Source organism: Thalassophryne amazonica, chromosome 14 (assembly GCF_902500255.1).
Source record: "Thalassophryne amazonica chromosome 14, fThaAma1.1, whole genome shotgun sequence".
NCBI classification, from domain to species: domain Eukaryota; kingdom Metazoa; phylum Chordata; class Actinopteri; order Batrachoidiformes; family Batrachoididae; genus Thalassophryne; species Thalassophryne amazonica.
Window position 1 is genome coordinate 37,184,743 of NC_047116.1, and position 16,349 is coordinate 37,201,091.

Below are 16,349 nucleotides of genomic sequence, written 5' to 3' on the forward strand. Positions count from 1 at the left end.
AATGGACCTAGCATTGGGTCTTCACTTGGAATTGCTGAATGTGGCACGTCAGATGGATCTGTGACATCACCATCTGTATCCGGAAGTGCTGATAGTGGTATATTCAGTGTACCTGGCATGCCATCATATGTATCTGGGAGGTCTGACAGGGGTATTCCAAATGGACCTAGCATTGGGTCTTCACTTGGAATTGCTGAATGTGGCACGTCAGATGGATCTGTGACATCATCATCTGTATCCGGAAGTGCTGATAGTGGTATATTCACTCTACCTGGCATGCCATCGTATGTATCTGGGAGGTCTGACAGGGGTATTCCAAATGGACCTAGCATTGGGTCTTCACTTGGAATTGCTGAATGTGGCACGTCAGATGGATCTGTGACATCATCATCTGTATCCGGAAGTGTTGATAGTGGAATATTCAGTGTACCTGGCATGCCATCATGTATATCTGGCAGGTCTGACAGGGGTATTCCAAATGGACCTAGCATTGGGTCTTCACTTGGAATTGCTGATGTGGCACGTCAGATGGATCTGTGACATCACCATCTGTATCCGGAAGTGCTGATAGTGGTATATTCAGTGTACCTGGCATGCCATCATATGTATCTGGGAGGTCTGACAGGGGTATTCCAAATGGACCTAGCATTGGGTCTTCACTTGGAATTGCTGAATGTGGCACGTCAGATGGATCTGTGACATCACCATCTGTATCCGGAAGTGCTGATAGTGGTATATTCAGTGTACCTGGCATGCCATCATATGTATCTGGGAGGTCTGACAGGGGTATTCCAAATGGACCTAGCATTGGGTCTTCACTTGGAATTGCTGAATGTGGCACGTCAGATGGATCTGTGACATCATCATCTGTATCCAGAAGTGTTGATAGTGGAATATTCAGTGTACCTGGCATGCCATCATGTATATCTGGGAGGTCTGACAAGGGTATTCCAAATGGACCTAGCATTGGGTCTTCACCTGGAATTGCTGAATGTGGCACGTCAGATGGATCTGTGACATCACCATCTGTATTCGGAAGTGCTGATAGTGGTATATGCAGTGTACCTGGCATGCCATCGTGTGTATCTCCGAGTTCTGATAGGGGTATTCCAGATGGACTTGGATCTTTAACCGGAATTACAAAAAGTGGCACGTCAGATGTTTCTGTTAAATCAATCTCTGGACTGGCTGAAGGTTGATCTGGATTTGAAGCGATGTCACCTTCAAGTGTATCCTAAATATAAATGTACATCATATGGAATATTAACACACAGAAACAACACGTTAGTTTGTCATCAGTTGATCACTGATTTAAAATAGAGACCTCTTCAAATTGAGATGGTCTTAAAAAGCATTCTAATGAGCCATCCACAGCAACACCACATTTTGGCATACAAGGGTTAGCTGAAAAGTTCTGCCTTCAGTGAGTTATTTCAATAACAGACAAACCATCAAAGAAACTGGCACGAGAATAATCATTTACTTATTGATGATCACCACACCAAACGATTTTTCTCCTGCAATTTGAAGCATACACAGAATCACATTCAATGGAGCACATGCACAGTAGTTGGTGAAAAAAAGAAATAAAAAGGGGGAGACATACATGCGTGTTTGAAACAATGTGCTGTTACTGAATTCCTCACAGCAGAGGGTTGTGCACCTGTGGTTATTCATCGACAAATGAATGTCGATGAATATCGACACTCATTCGTCACGACGTCTGTGTGGATGTCAGTACAGTCAGGAGGTGGGCAAGAGGTTTGAAGGGAAAAAAAAAAATCAAGCCACGAAGAGTCCGTATTAACACGACCATAGCGGGTGCACCAAAACAGCCACAGATGCACGTGTGGGTGTGATGGCATAGTCACAGCATTTTTGGAACACGGCAACACTATTAACTCCCACCGTATGTGGAAACTTTGCAAAAGCTGCACACACACTTGAAGTGGGTTCGTCTTGGAAAAGACACAACAACATCAGCATGACAATCCTCATCCACATGAGTCGACAAACACAGGATCCACTGCAGCTGCTGAAATTTTAAAAGATCTTACCACACCCTCCGTACAGTCCAGATTTTGTATCTTCTGACTTTTTCCTTTTTCCCAAGCTGAAAGAACACCTGAAGGGACACCGCTACACTAATGAAATGCAAGCAGTTTGTGCATCACTGGTGCTGAGAGAAGACACCCGATTTCTACACTGACAGGATGCAAAAACATGTCCGGCATTGGTGTAAGTGCATGGAAAGGGAAGGTGACTGTGTTTAAAAGGCAATGATAGTGTCTGATAGAAAACATCCCAGACTTTAAGCACATATGTGATTCACGCAACTGCATTACTGACTCTGCCCAGCCTGGAAGACAATGCCAGCTCTCGCTACCTCAGCAGAGCTGCCAGCATCAGCAAAGACACGTCCCACCCCAGCAACCACCTGTTTGACCTACTACCCTCCGGCCGACGGTATAGGTCAATCAAAACTAGGACAAACAGACTCAGGGACAGCTTTCTCCCCAGTATTATCACTGCACTGAACAATAACAAATCACTCAAATCCACACCTTTCAAGTTTCTTGTGCAATATCTGTAAACTATGTGCAATTTTCCCGTGCAATATGATCATAGTTGTATATAATTCCCATTTTACATTTTACTTGGTCCATATTTTATTTTATTTTACCAAATGTCTGTATTAGTTGTACATATATTCTGAATAATTTACCGCTAAATTTCACTATCTTTTATATTGGCTAAAAATCACTCGCACCACGGAAAGCACCTTTTTGGAGTTGCACTCAAATCTCGTTGTAATGCAAATTACAATGACAATAAAGGCAATTCTGATTCTGATGACTTATTATTGAAACCTGTTAGTGAAATAATCATGAAAGAAACAGAACTTTTCAGCCGACCCTCATATATCACTTATCGACATTATGGAACGTCTGAATCCACGACTGTTTTTTCAGTCTGCAAACCTGATTTTTATTTCTCTGTTGTTCAACAAGTGATGCGCCAAATAAAAATACAGTTCACTCTATATTAGCAATCTAAAACCCATGAACTGTCCTGCAGCTGTTGATCAAGTTTAAGAGGTAAATCCCAAATAAATGACATTCTTAAGTCCCGTTCTCACTTTCACAGATATGCATCTTGGAAACTCATGGGTTATAATCATGACAAACCATCATGTGAAGATCGTGGCTGTCCACGAATGTGATCTAATGTGCATTTTTGATGACATAACATGCTTAACTTGTACCATGTGACTTGTGTAAAAACAACAGTAGCACACCTGTTGGATAACTTCAGCACAACCGTGGTGCTTCTAGAAAACCTTGCAGGGACGTCACGTAAAACAATGTTACAGGCTCGAAGAAAATACAAGGGATTACCAAAGTATGTCAAAGTTCACGTTGGATTAAAAAGAAATTTTAGAATATCTTGAAAATCACGCCTTAGACTACACCACTTACCACCATTTTTTTGTCAGGAAGCAGTATTTTTAAGTAGAAGTTGGTAGCCATTGTTTTTGGATGGAATAAACTCTACTGAATCTTGGAAAAATGGATATCAAGCTCAAATGTAAAATTCTACATTTGAAAAAAGTATGTATTCCTAAATAGGCAAAATTTCAGAGTATGTCAGTGTTTCAGCCAATGCCCTTTGCTAATGATGTTGTCCAGCATGTGCAATGTGATCTTATATTGGTGTTTTGAACATTGTTTAACAATGTTTCCACATGTCAAGTTTAAGAAAAGCAAAAGCAGCAGAACATGATGTTCTGTCAGCAATAAGCATGCATGTTGTTATCATGTGGATGTTGAATATATGTCTTTAATTCTTATTTTGGTCTAATTTGTCTTTTGGTCTAATGTTCATTTATGTGTTGGTCATGATTTTAAAAAAAACATACTCTGGACATCTGGACAATACATGCACCATTTGTTAGTAATTTGTTTCTCATTTCCGCGACCACTGTTAAATCAAAAAATTACTTCTTTATGAAATGGCATAGAACATGTACATAGAAGTGAGGAATTAAGACGTTCATTGTGTTTACATACACTGAAAAAAGTGAAACATCAGTGCACTTCATTCAAAGTACTTATTTACATTGGTCTAATGGAAAATTGTGGTTTGTGGTTTAAATCTGCTGGAATCACTTTAGCAAATCATAAATATACATTGTGAAAAACTAAAAAAATTAGCTGTTACATCAATTTTTTAAAGTTGATCCAAAGTATCATTTTTTTTCAGTGTAGAAATGCTGAATGCTTTATTTAAAATTTGTCATTTATCTACCGTATACACTTCTTGTCCATTTAGAAGCTTAAAAGAAAAAAAGAAAATGTTAGCTTGGTATCCTGTTTTTCCATGAACTGGATATTTGAACAAGTTAAAAACAATATTGGTTTACTTCTACTCAAAAATGCTGGTTAAACTTTTAGAAAGCCACTTCTATAAGTTCTGTCGACTTGAGATTACTATCCCGCCAAGACTATGGTACAATGACTAAATGTCCCGCTTCACCATGAACGACTCCCAGACCCAAAGTTTTTGCAAGATTGCAAACCATTTTCTGATGCATATCCATGAAAGTGAAAACAGGCTTTACTGCATGCCTCTGGGCTTTGGATAAGATAATCTATTTTCCATAACTTTTTCATTAAAATATTTATACATCTCTCTCTTTTTTAGTCTAGTGAGTGCAGGAGTAATAAAGAGATTATTTCCCCTCTTCACCTCTGTTGGTAGAGTGGGTTCTTTGTCATCCTCTTCTTCGGCGCTAACCTCTGCTCCTACATCATCTGGTAGTGTTGCGTTGTCAGGAGCGGGCGTGAGTAAAGGATCCACTGCGTCATCTCATCATGAAAAAAAAGAAGGACACATACAGTAAACTGTTCAAAACTTGGTTATACTAATTAAAAGTGAAAAAGAAGCGTGCTTAAACCGTGGCAGTTAAAAAAAAGCACTTTATGGGCCAGATCTTGCAGCTGGGGATAGCTGTGCAGGTGATATATTCATGCAAGCACTAGCACTCATCTGTGCACCTGTGGGTGCACCATTCTTAAAATTAGGTGTAATCAGGCACTGCTATTGTGAGACAGTACAAACAGATTGCACCATAGACCAGCAAAAACCTTGTATAAAGTCAAGTGCAATGTTTATCTTCAGTTTATATTGCACAATATTCAGATACACCTCACACAGGCAGCCTCACAACACGTTGACTCTGCTTGTATGCACAGGGTGGGCATTAGTACAACAAAATGCAACAACACGGAATTTAAAACAAAATTAAAATTAAATAAAACTGAAAAGTAATAGAACTCTAAAAACCTTCACTATCTCAAGTTTGGATATTTTTACACTGGCTTTTCTCCACCCACAGGTTCGGCGATAGAGGAGGTGCTCAAATGTTTCACCCCACCATGCTGCTGCACAATTCGCTTGTGCCCTTTGACAGTCTGTGTACACAGTGTAGCAGATAACAGAATATATCAGGGGACTCTTTCAAATAGTGGTCGAAGCACCAAATTTGGCAGACATACTTCGGATACACTACTCTTTAAAATGCTAAGGGGCCACTCAAATTTTTGGTGTCAGCCATTTTTGGAGATAAATATAGTAATAAATATGTAGCTCTGCCTCATATTGATGATCCTAGCATTGAATCATACCTTTTTAACCATGTAGAATCCAAATTTGGAACACCACAAGCTACTCCGCAACTTGAGCAGCATGAGTTCAGCAAGCATGGTGCCTACCAATATAGCAACCTGGGTTCAAATGCCAATCACACTATCTGTTTGTGTTCATGGATGAGACATTGTCTGCATCATCACAGTTCACCCAGCGCTTAATGGATACCAGCCTTGGCCGAGGAAGTACATGTGATGTACTGGTGTCCTGTTCATTTGCTTCATACCATGATATACTGGGATAAGTAAACGCCCAATGGACCTCACAGCCTGTATAGGACTTACTTCTTCATACTCAAACACCTACTTTTGGACACCATGATCAACCAAATTGATCCACATGGTGAGATTCTGTACAATTTGATATATCTGAAAGGTGGCCATTTTCCATCTATTTTTTAATTTTGAAAAATTGAAAAGCCTGTAGGTCTTTTCAAAGAGTAATGCCTAAGCACTTTATTAATTAATTTATTTATTTTACCAAATTTGGGGTTTGTACCACCATTTGGTAACACAATCGAGGACAGGAAGGCGGTGCAGAGGGTCATAAACACTGCCCTAAAGATAATCGGCTGCCCTCTGCCCGGGCCGCAAAACATCGCCACATCCTGTTGCCTTAGGAGAACCAAGGCCATCACAAGAGACCCCTCACAGCCTGCCTACCCACTGTTTGATCTGTTGTCCTCCAGTTCAACGTCCCACACCAGCAGGCTAACAGATAGCTTCTTCCCCTGGGCCATACGTTACTGCAAAAACCATGGACACACACACTCACCCACAGACCTACTCCCGTAACCCCCGGTATATATATATATATATATATATATATATATCCTCCATTTTTTTTTGCACTATTTCCATAGTTTACAGTACAATACAGTACATATTTCCATTTTAAGCAAATACCTTAAATCTGTCATACTGTTTCTCCCTTATGCTGTTTTTCTTTTTGCTCTTGTTCCTTGTGATCTTGTTCTTTTAAACATTTTTTGTGGCGTACAATAGCTCTGCAGGAGCAGCCCCAATTTCACTGTACCCCACATATACAGTGACAATAAAGACTATTCTATTTGAAACATTACTTCTGTCACGTCCTGGACAAACATCAATTTCTTCATCTGCAAACCTACATCTGACATCTAAATAGCAATTGACCTTAAAGGGAATCACAGCCGACAAACTGATTGGTTTGTTACCCCCAAAATGGACCTATGATTAATTAACCATCTCCCACTGTTGCGTTTTCTGCATTGTAGACATAAAAAGAGCAAAAAGATTAAAAAAAAAAAACTTCAAAACACTGACTGTGATTACAGTAATAACACACAACATTTTGTAAAGCATCTGTCAAGCTGTTGCAGATTTAATACATTCCATTACACACAGCCATGCTCTCTCCTGACTGATGACTGATGTTCAAGCTACTGCTTGAACAGATGACATGACACATCAGTCGTATCAGACCTCTCCAGGCATCATATGCAGCTTTGACCTCAGTGTTTACAACTGCCCACTCATGAGGAAACACAAAGAGAACATCATTCTGCATTGGAGATGTGCATGATGAGCGTGCATGTGAACCAGAACTGTGACAATCACCTTTTGCTTGTCAGAAGGTGAAACGTAAGATTATGCTTTAGCATGAACGAATGTCAAATTGTCAAGGTGAGAAGTGTGGGGTTTTGCTGGATGTTTCCCCCTGCTTTTGAAGCATCAAAATGTGAACCATTGTTCGGTGGCCAATTGAGAAAAGGCAACCAGAGAGAACAGAAAAAACTAAGGAACCACGTGTATGTAAGTATTCACAGCCTTTGCCATGAAGCTCAAAATTGAGCTCAGGTGCATCCTGTTTACACTGATCATCTTGAGATGTTCTTACAACTTAAATTGAGTCCACCTGAGGTAAATTCTGTTGCTTGTACATGATTTGGAACGACACACACCTATCTACATATAAGGTCCCACAGTTGACAGTTTTAAGCTCTAATGTATACAATGGCACAGAGTTGATGGTATAGTGTGACAACATGAATGTACTGAATGGATGAGACAATGAGAATCTATTATTTTATTAACTATTTAATATGCTACCTTTTTATTGAGTCCAGGATGTGAATGCACTGAATTCCGTTGTATTACTGTGCAATGACAATAAATTTCTATTCCATTCGATTTTATTCTTGTAAAAGGCACATGTCAGCCGGTCTACAATGTCAAAGTTATCAGGATGATTCAACTTAAAAACGTAAGTTCAACTGCTGCCTTAAAAAAAGTAAACTCAAGTTCAAGAAAAGCTTTTACTCAAATCAGGAAAGTAAGTTATACCTATACTATACTATATAAAGAAAAAGTTATACAAGTTGCCCAGTTGGCAACTTGTATAACTTTTTCTTTGACTTTAATACATTAACTTATTATTTTAATTTCAAAGAACTTAAATTATTCAGGTGTTACTAATTGAAGCAATTCAATTAAGTTGGTTAAACTATTTTCTTTTTTCATTGAAGCATGGTGGTGGCAGTATTATGCTGTGTGGATGTTTTTCAGCAGCAGGAACTGAGAGACTAGTTAGGATTGAGGGAAAGATGAATATAGGAATGTACAGAGACATCCTGGATGAAAACCTGCTCCAGACGGCTTCTGACTTCAGACTGTGGTAACGGTTCCTCTTTCAGCAGGACAATGACTAAGTACACAACCAAGACATCAAAGGAGTGGCTTCAGGAGAACTCTGTGAATGTCCTTGAGTGGCCCGGCCAGAGCCCAGACCTGAATCCAACTGAACATCTGTGGAGAGATCTGAAAATGGCTGTACATCAATGCTCCCCATCCAACCTGATGGAACTTGAGAGGTGCTGCAAAGAGGAATGGGCAAAACTGCCCAAAGATAGGTGCGCCAAGCTTGTGGCATCATATTCAAGAAGACTTGAGGCTGTAATTGCTGTTAAAGGTGCATCAACAAAGTACTGAGCAAAGGGTGTGAATACATGATTTCTTATTTTTTTATTTTTAAGATAAGTGAAGCGACACCCAGCGGCACGAACCTCATTCATGGTGCAGGTAGTCCCAAACAGGAAGTGTCAAATTGAGTCCACAGTGAAATAGGAAAGGTCAAATGTCAAACACTTCCTGGATTGACAGACGAGATCTCATGGAATCTTGCGGGAATACAATGGCAAGGTCACATTGAAACAGGAAGTGCCAAATTTGGAGTTCACAGTGAAACAGAAAATGTCAAATGTTGAACACTTCCTGGCATGCATGGAGCTAGAGCAGAGGCCAGGTTTGCACTGGACTCCCCTGAAATCTGATTGGACACAGATGATTGACATGTCACGGCACTGCACGTCTGAGCTGTATTTTGAAATCAGTGACACATATTGACTGTTAGGCCCCTCCAGTACAGTAGCTGGTGCTGTGTACTACATAAAGTTCTAATCTACCTTAGTAGAAGAAGAAAAAGGTTTGACTCACAGACTCCAAATGGCACCAAGTTACATTGGTGAATAAACGACTGTATTTTATGCCAGAAATGAGGTCCAGGTTGTTAAAAACAGCATTTCTCCTTTAATTCAGGTTGCCTTATATATATATATATATATATATATATATATATATATATATATATATATATATATATATATATATATATATATATATATATATATACATGTTTTTCCAGTGATTTTTAAACAAACAGGCAGCTGTTGATTCATGAGATATAACATGAAGACGCTCAGGCTGAAAGAAATACAGGTAATTTTCTCCTCCTCTGTTCTGGATAAAACCTGTGTAACCTCTTAATTTTGCTCTCTGAAGGACTTATTTTTAAATAACCTCTTAATTTTGCTGTCTGAATGATACACCAGTGACACAACCTTTGATAAATAAATCTAAATTTATCTTTCTTAAACTGAAAGCAAATCTCTACAACTTGATATAAATGAATTAAAAATAAGTGGTGTCAAGGAGGATTTTCTTACAAAGAAGAAAATGAAGAAGATGATGTACTTTCTGGCTACAATTTGCCAGAACGTACAGTTGAGATGAAAGCCTCGATTTGATGTTTTGGTCAAAGAAACGTTTGTATTTCTTCATAATTGATGTAAATAAAGTCCAAGACATATTCAGTGACTTGGAAATGTTCGTGTTTCCATCCCCTGACTTGTCTGAAGAAAACTGGCAATAAAACTGTTTTTTTTTTTTTTATAGGTATTATCAAGTTTTTCAGATTTGCTTTCAGTTTGAGGAAGATAGTTTTAGAAATTCTTATTCTTTTTACATATTTTTGTATTTCTTGTATTTGAAATGGCATAAACAAATTAAAATGTGTGAAATACCAAGTGTTCCAATACTTGTGGAGGGCACAGTATCCTAACCTTATGATAAGTGCAAAATGAGTGTGGTATTATTACTGTTTTGTTTAGGGCCCCTTCACATGTAACACGATTGAAGCCAACTAGCGCACGAAGGAGGAATTGCAGGCCATTCATGAAAAAGCAAAGCTGCCTCTAATGCTTCGTACACCTGTTGCCACAACTATTTGCGCACACCAGTGGCTGAAAGACAGAGTGTGCCCTGTGACAGTCCATTCAATCCCTCTTGCAACCGGTGTTGGCCAAATTCCAGGTGACACACACGAACACTGGACACTTAGAAAATGTGTGGCCATTCGCACTGTTAGCACGAAAGCTGGATGTGAAATTTGTCTAAGTGCCCCCACAATTGTGGCGTTGCAAAGCAACACACATGTGCCGTGCCAGAATGTCAGCTTCCCCCGCAACACATGTGGCGTGCATGTGTTTCATGCCCCCCCACCCGCAACACATGTGGTGTGCCGGGGGCACACTTGCATCGAATGCTGATATGTATTGTACAGATGTGGACTGGCCAGCCACGCACACAGCCTCACAGCTGATCATCAGCCAGAGACTCACTGGCAAATGATGGCTCAGTGCACACGACGTGTGACATTAAAAACACAGGGACCACCACACACGACATACACAATTACATAACAAAATAACAAAAAAAAAAATCATATAACACAGAAACAGAGTGACACGTTGGTCTTTGCGCGGAATGGACAGGGGGTGTGGCCGCTGACAGCAGCAGCTGTTGACATCTCTGATTCTTGACGTCACAGTTGGGAAACACATACTGTGTTTTGACGGGCATGGCCTTACAACTGTCCATTGTGATGCACCTGCATCTGCTTGCTGTCCTCATGTGGACATGCATAAAAACCTTTGCGATGGATTGCATCAAGCGAGCGCACAGCACGCACATTGACAGGCTGTCCCATTTGAAACGGACCATCAGATCATGTGGTCACACAGCAGGCGATCTGAATGTCACATCTGTCTGACAGGACATGTGTGTCTTGTAAACGGCGTGTCGCAGGACTACAAGCCAACAGTGTGACAAATACACCACTTTCAGTCACGTATCACCATAAATGCACCGTAACAAATGCCATTTTGTCAGTTATTACAGCGCTTTTTTCACCGTAATTAAAGATGACTTCATCTACATCGTCTAATCCCCCCCCCGTAGCTGAAAGGGTTTGGCCATGCCAATGCTCCCCTGATGCATTTGCTCAAAAAACAGTCTGAAGGACCTAAATGACATGGTGAGATGCTGAAGAGCAACATATACATATTAAATTTGCAGAAAAAAAAAACATTTTTCATGTGCCATCATGTGGTGGTGGTGTGAATAGAAGTTTGAGGGGGGAAAAATGAATTTACTCTATTTTGGAATAAGGCTCTAATATAACAAAATCTGAAAAAATCTGTGAATATTTTCCAGGTGCACTGTAATAGAATTTAGTCTAAGACTAGCCTCAGGTTCACAATCTTTGAGATCAGGAGATGGCTGGGAAGAACTTATGGAGTCATGTGGTAGCTGAGGTGTGAAGCAATTATATCTTTGCAGGAGAATGAAATTCCAAATCTTTAGGATCCTGTTGCTTCCTTTCTTGCTGTATGGTTGTGTGACTTGAATACTAACCAGTGATGTAAGGTGACAACTGGATGTCACTGGTACTAGGTCTCTTTGTAAGATTTTTGGATAATTCTGGAATGACTTTGTGTCAAACAGTTATTTATGGAGACTCAGATGAGTAGTACCACTTGCATTGTGAGTGAGCATCAGCTGTGATATTTTGGACATGTGGCACTTTTCTCTGAGTGCATTTGGCACATAGGTGTTGAGGACCCCAGCTGCTAGAGAAGGCCAAGAGGACTTCAGAGTTGATATTAGTGATGTGACATCTCCATAATTCATTCCTTTATTTATTTATTTTTTATTTAAGGATTTTGGGCTGAGATATACACCAACATGTTTCATCTGTAAATGGTAAAGAATCATATAAAAACATGCTGTTAATCCTGGAGGATCACTGAGCCACTGTGACACCCTGTCTCCTGGTGCCAGCGCTCCCACCCAATCATTTAAGGGATATCTGTTGTGTGTTGGGGGGTGTGGCTGGATATTTTGGTGTTCTTTTCTTTTCTTTGCTCTTCAGGTGGCATGGAAACTGATTTGTCTGTGGAGAAGGTGCTGGCTGAAGAGTCCTCACCCTCATCAACATCATGTGTAGCACCTGTGACTGGTGCTCACATGCAACCTTAAAGACTTTCAGCTGAAGCAGATAATTGGATGGCGTTCTGCATTTAAGTCATGTGTGATTCAAGCAGAACTGCCGGGAACACGACCTTGTGATGTTCGTTTGTGAGACGCTGAGGACCGCGCCTGGGTTTGACACATCGAGCCCGTGAAGCAGGGAAGGGTGAGGACACATGCTGTCAGCACACGTTAAAGGTAATTAAGTGTTTGATTAATTGTTGATAGTAACTTGGTGTTTTGTTACACAGTATACTTGAATTGTGATGAGAATTGTGCAGCTTGCTTCTCACTGCTGTGGCGTGTGGATAAGTGATCCTCCACCTGTTGTGAGAAGCTGCTCATTTGCATAAAGTTAAAAAAGATACAGACCTGAATGTGTTGCTGATAGCGTGTGTCTTTTGAAAGATATTGTTGTAACTGCTGACTTACCTCACCTCTTCTTTGCTTCACAGAGAGTCAGTTTGTCGTGTCCACCTGGGGGGTGTTTGTCTGGTGGCAGTGGGTCCAGGAGCGCCGGGCTTCTATCCTTTTGGGTGCTTAAGAGCGCGCCAACAGTCACTCCACCAGAAGGACGTTCTTTTAGTTTTGTACACATTATTATGCACAGGTGAAAAATAAATTGTTTCTGTTGTTGGAACCGCTTTCTGGTTATTTTTAGCGCTGGGTTCTGTCTGACGCAGGTCCGCTCCTCAACCCGCGTCGATACATAACAATATCACTAGTATGTACAAAATACCCTTATTTCTCAAGGCTAAAGAATCATGGCAAAATCTGTAAAACCTGGGTTTGGGTTCTAGTGAGTCAGAGTCCTCAGTTATATGTGTCAGCACACGATCATCTGTTTTTAATACCATCTTCCCACCCTCGTAGGTGGGGGGGGAAGTACATTTAGGGTGCATAATGTACCACCAAGCTGCCAAGGTAGAGTGATGAGTGAAATGGAACAATTTGTCTTTCTCTGTGGAAGCACACTATAATTATATTTGTTAGTTACGATTGATAGAGCCGAGGTATCACAGAGTGCAAGGTAATAGTAGAGGAAATACCAAGATAACCATCTAAACATAGAGGCACTGGAGTACAAAAAACAACGAGCCACTGACTCCACATGTGGGACCCATAGTGTAAATACAAACTTTGCACTGTTCAGTATGACTGAGACACAGCGGTTTACCAAAAAAAAAAAAAAAAAGAAAAAGTGATGCTGCTGTGATCTGCATGTAGAGAATGCCACTAAAACCTAACCACCTCATCATCTTCCTTCGGGTTACTCACATTGTTAATGACAAGTCTCTAACATGTACTGAGCTTCAATTTTCCGTAGTATGCAAACTAATGCAAATATTACAGTGACTTACTAGGTGCACCATCTGCTCCACATCAGATACGAGTGATGCAAATATGAAATTTCAGCTGCTTAGCACTGGTGAGATATAGCCAGAAATCCAACATGATGCTGTCCTCATTACTGTGCAAATTTATTCAAGCATTACAGTGACACACCAGATGCAACATGTACACCACATGAGGTATCATGATGTGAATATGAACTTTACAAGGGAGAACAAAATGAAAGGTATTAGGGGGCAATGCATACTCTGCGCGCGCACGCACACATACACACACACACACACACACACACAAAACAAATGTGCTTATCAAACTATTGTGATGTAATTTCGTATCATGGCCTCACTTTTACTACATAACGACAAGTAATGAGCTGATCGATATAAGCTTTGGACCATCCGTGCAGCCCTACTGTTTTTTTTTTTATTATTTCTTTTTTATAATTATGATGGAATTTTATGACATCATTCATACAATTTGATTACAAATAACATAAAGACTGAGCTACCACTGGTTGCACATATATCCTAGAAAAAGTCTTTTTTAGACTATATTTTCGATGTTCTTGACCTTTGACTGATAGAGTTGTTTGATGATGCCGATACCTTTGCACGTGCTCAAAGGCCCAGGTCTTGAGGCTCCTGGTGCTTCCTGTCTTACTGTATGGTTGTGAGACTTGGACAGTAATCAATGACCGATGGAGACAACTAGATGTCTTTGGTACTAGATCTCTTCAAAGGATGCTTGGTGTGGTGGAGGCAGCAATGCATAGCACCAGTGCATGCTCCCAGACCTGACCTTTGACCAATCTGGTTTAAAGTTACACATCTGGAGACACTAACCCAAGCAATAGTCCTACCAAGTTTGAAGAAAATATGTTCACCCTTTTCTGAGTTATTTTTGTGTACACTGGCTGGTCTGGAAACCTTCCAGTCAAATTGAAAACACAGATCCATTCCCTTATTAAAACAGCGGGTAAGATCATGGGCCACACTCCTCCCAGCTTTCAAGAACTCTGTGACCAAGCAACTATTGCACAAGTCAGCTCACAAGTTCTGCACTCAGAGTATACCTTGCTAAACTCAGGGAGGAGGTATTGCGTTCCTCTGTGCAAATGTAACCGGTACAAACATTCATTTGTTCCGTTGTCCATTAAGCTTATCAATAAACAAGCTTAAAATTGTACTTTTTTCTTGCCTTTTCTGTCTAATTTATAGCCGGTTGGTTGTAATGATTTTATGTTCATTTTCACTGTTTTAAAGGTTATTTTATTGTTGGTTGTATTTATTTTTTGTGGTTGTTTTAAACGTTGGTCTTGTTTTATCGTTTGTGCAGTAGAACCCCCCTTATGCACCAAGCCATATTTCTCCTAAGGGAGACAGTAAGAACTTTGAAGACGCAGAGATTACGAAACTCCACAGTACCCCTGATGCATGAATTAATTACGATCTCTTCAGTGGCATGCAATTATCACAGCAGTGGTCCTGTTGTTGTCGTACCCATGGTGCAAATATCAACTTTTACGCCATTTATTACTACTGAGATATTCCCAAAAGATCATGTTCCGTAACGTGAATTTCTCCTCTGTGAGATCAATAAAGTTTATCTTCATCTTTTAGTATGCAAACGTTTGCACTGAACAGGAATCTTGCTACAGTTACTTTGAAAATGTACTTTAATAGTTCCTTTTTTAGTTACTTTATACAGTTACTTCATTAGCAGCTTTATGCAGTTACTTTATTAGCAGCTGCTGACAACGTGTAACAAATAAGTAATGTAACTAATAAGGCAACTAGTAATCTAACTTGGTTATTCTTAAGATTGAGTAATCCGCAAAGCATCTAATCAGCAACGTAACTAACCATTACTTTTCTGAGTACTCAGTCTTAAAAATAACCAAGTTCATTTACTAGTTACGTTATTAGCTACATTCAGCAGCTGCTGACAAGCAGTCCGCAGCTGCGAATGAAGTAACTGTATAAAGTAACTGTAAAATGTACCTGTATAAAGAAAGAAACTTTTCAAAGTAACTGTGGCAACACTGTTGAAGCACCAAAACTTAATCAGCACATTTTCTTCCAAAAGACTACCTATGTTGTTAATTTCAAGCATTTTGGTTGTATTTATCTTGAGTTATTTTGCTCAGAAGCACGTCTACACAGACAATATACTGCTCCCCATTGTGCGTCCCTCATGGTGGGACATGATAAACCCGTCAGAGAGACGGTGTCACATCATAGAGACATTCTGACTGAGTGATACAATGAATGGCTTCAAATAGTGTCCTAAATAGTGACTTTTCTAAAGTGCTCCCAGAACTCATCTCATTTAGCAGCTGCCCTTTGCTGAGTAAGTTCCCAGTCAGGAATTATGGAGTTTGCCAAGTAAGATTTTATCAAAGTCAGTGAAGCCTTAAGGGAGAGCAGCACGAACACATCGAAAGTTTTCCATCACATTGTACATTCTCTGGAGGCACAAGATACTGGTGTTCGCTCTGCAACTTTCACACACAAACAAAGATGTTTATGTGTTAACACGTGCACACGCACACATATAAGCATGAATATGCACTCAGCAGCATAGCTGGATGCAAAATGCACATGAACATGCAAAGACGCACAAGCACACACTGATTCAGTCACTTGATGTTGTTCTGCAGAA

General features: G+C 40.0%; 1 protein-coding gene across 1 annotated transcript in view; it reads right to left on the reverse strand.

The window, feature by feature from the left end:
- LOC117525366 (histone-lysine N-methyltransferase 2D-like) overlaps window positions 1-16,349 on the reverse strand; it is a 114,265-nt gene that overhangs the window by 73,525 nt on the left and 24,391 nt on the right. The window contains exons 2-3 of the mRNA XM_034187220.1: window positions 4,750-4,868; window positions 1,113-1,234 (exon numbers count right to left, since the gene is read on the reverse strand). Coding sequence (XP_034043111.1) covers window positions 1,113-1,234; window positions 4,750-4,868 — 241 coding nt within the window. The remainder of the gene's footprint in view (window positions 1-1,112; window positions 1,235-4,749; window positions 4,869-16,349) is intronic.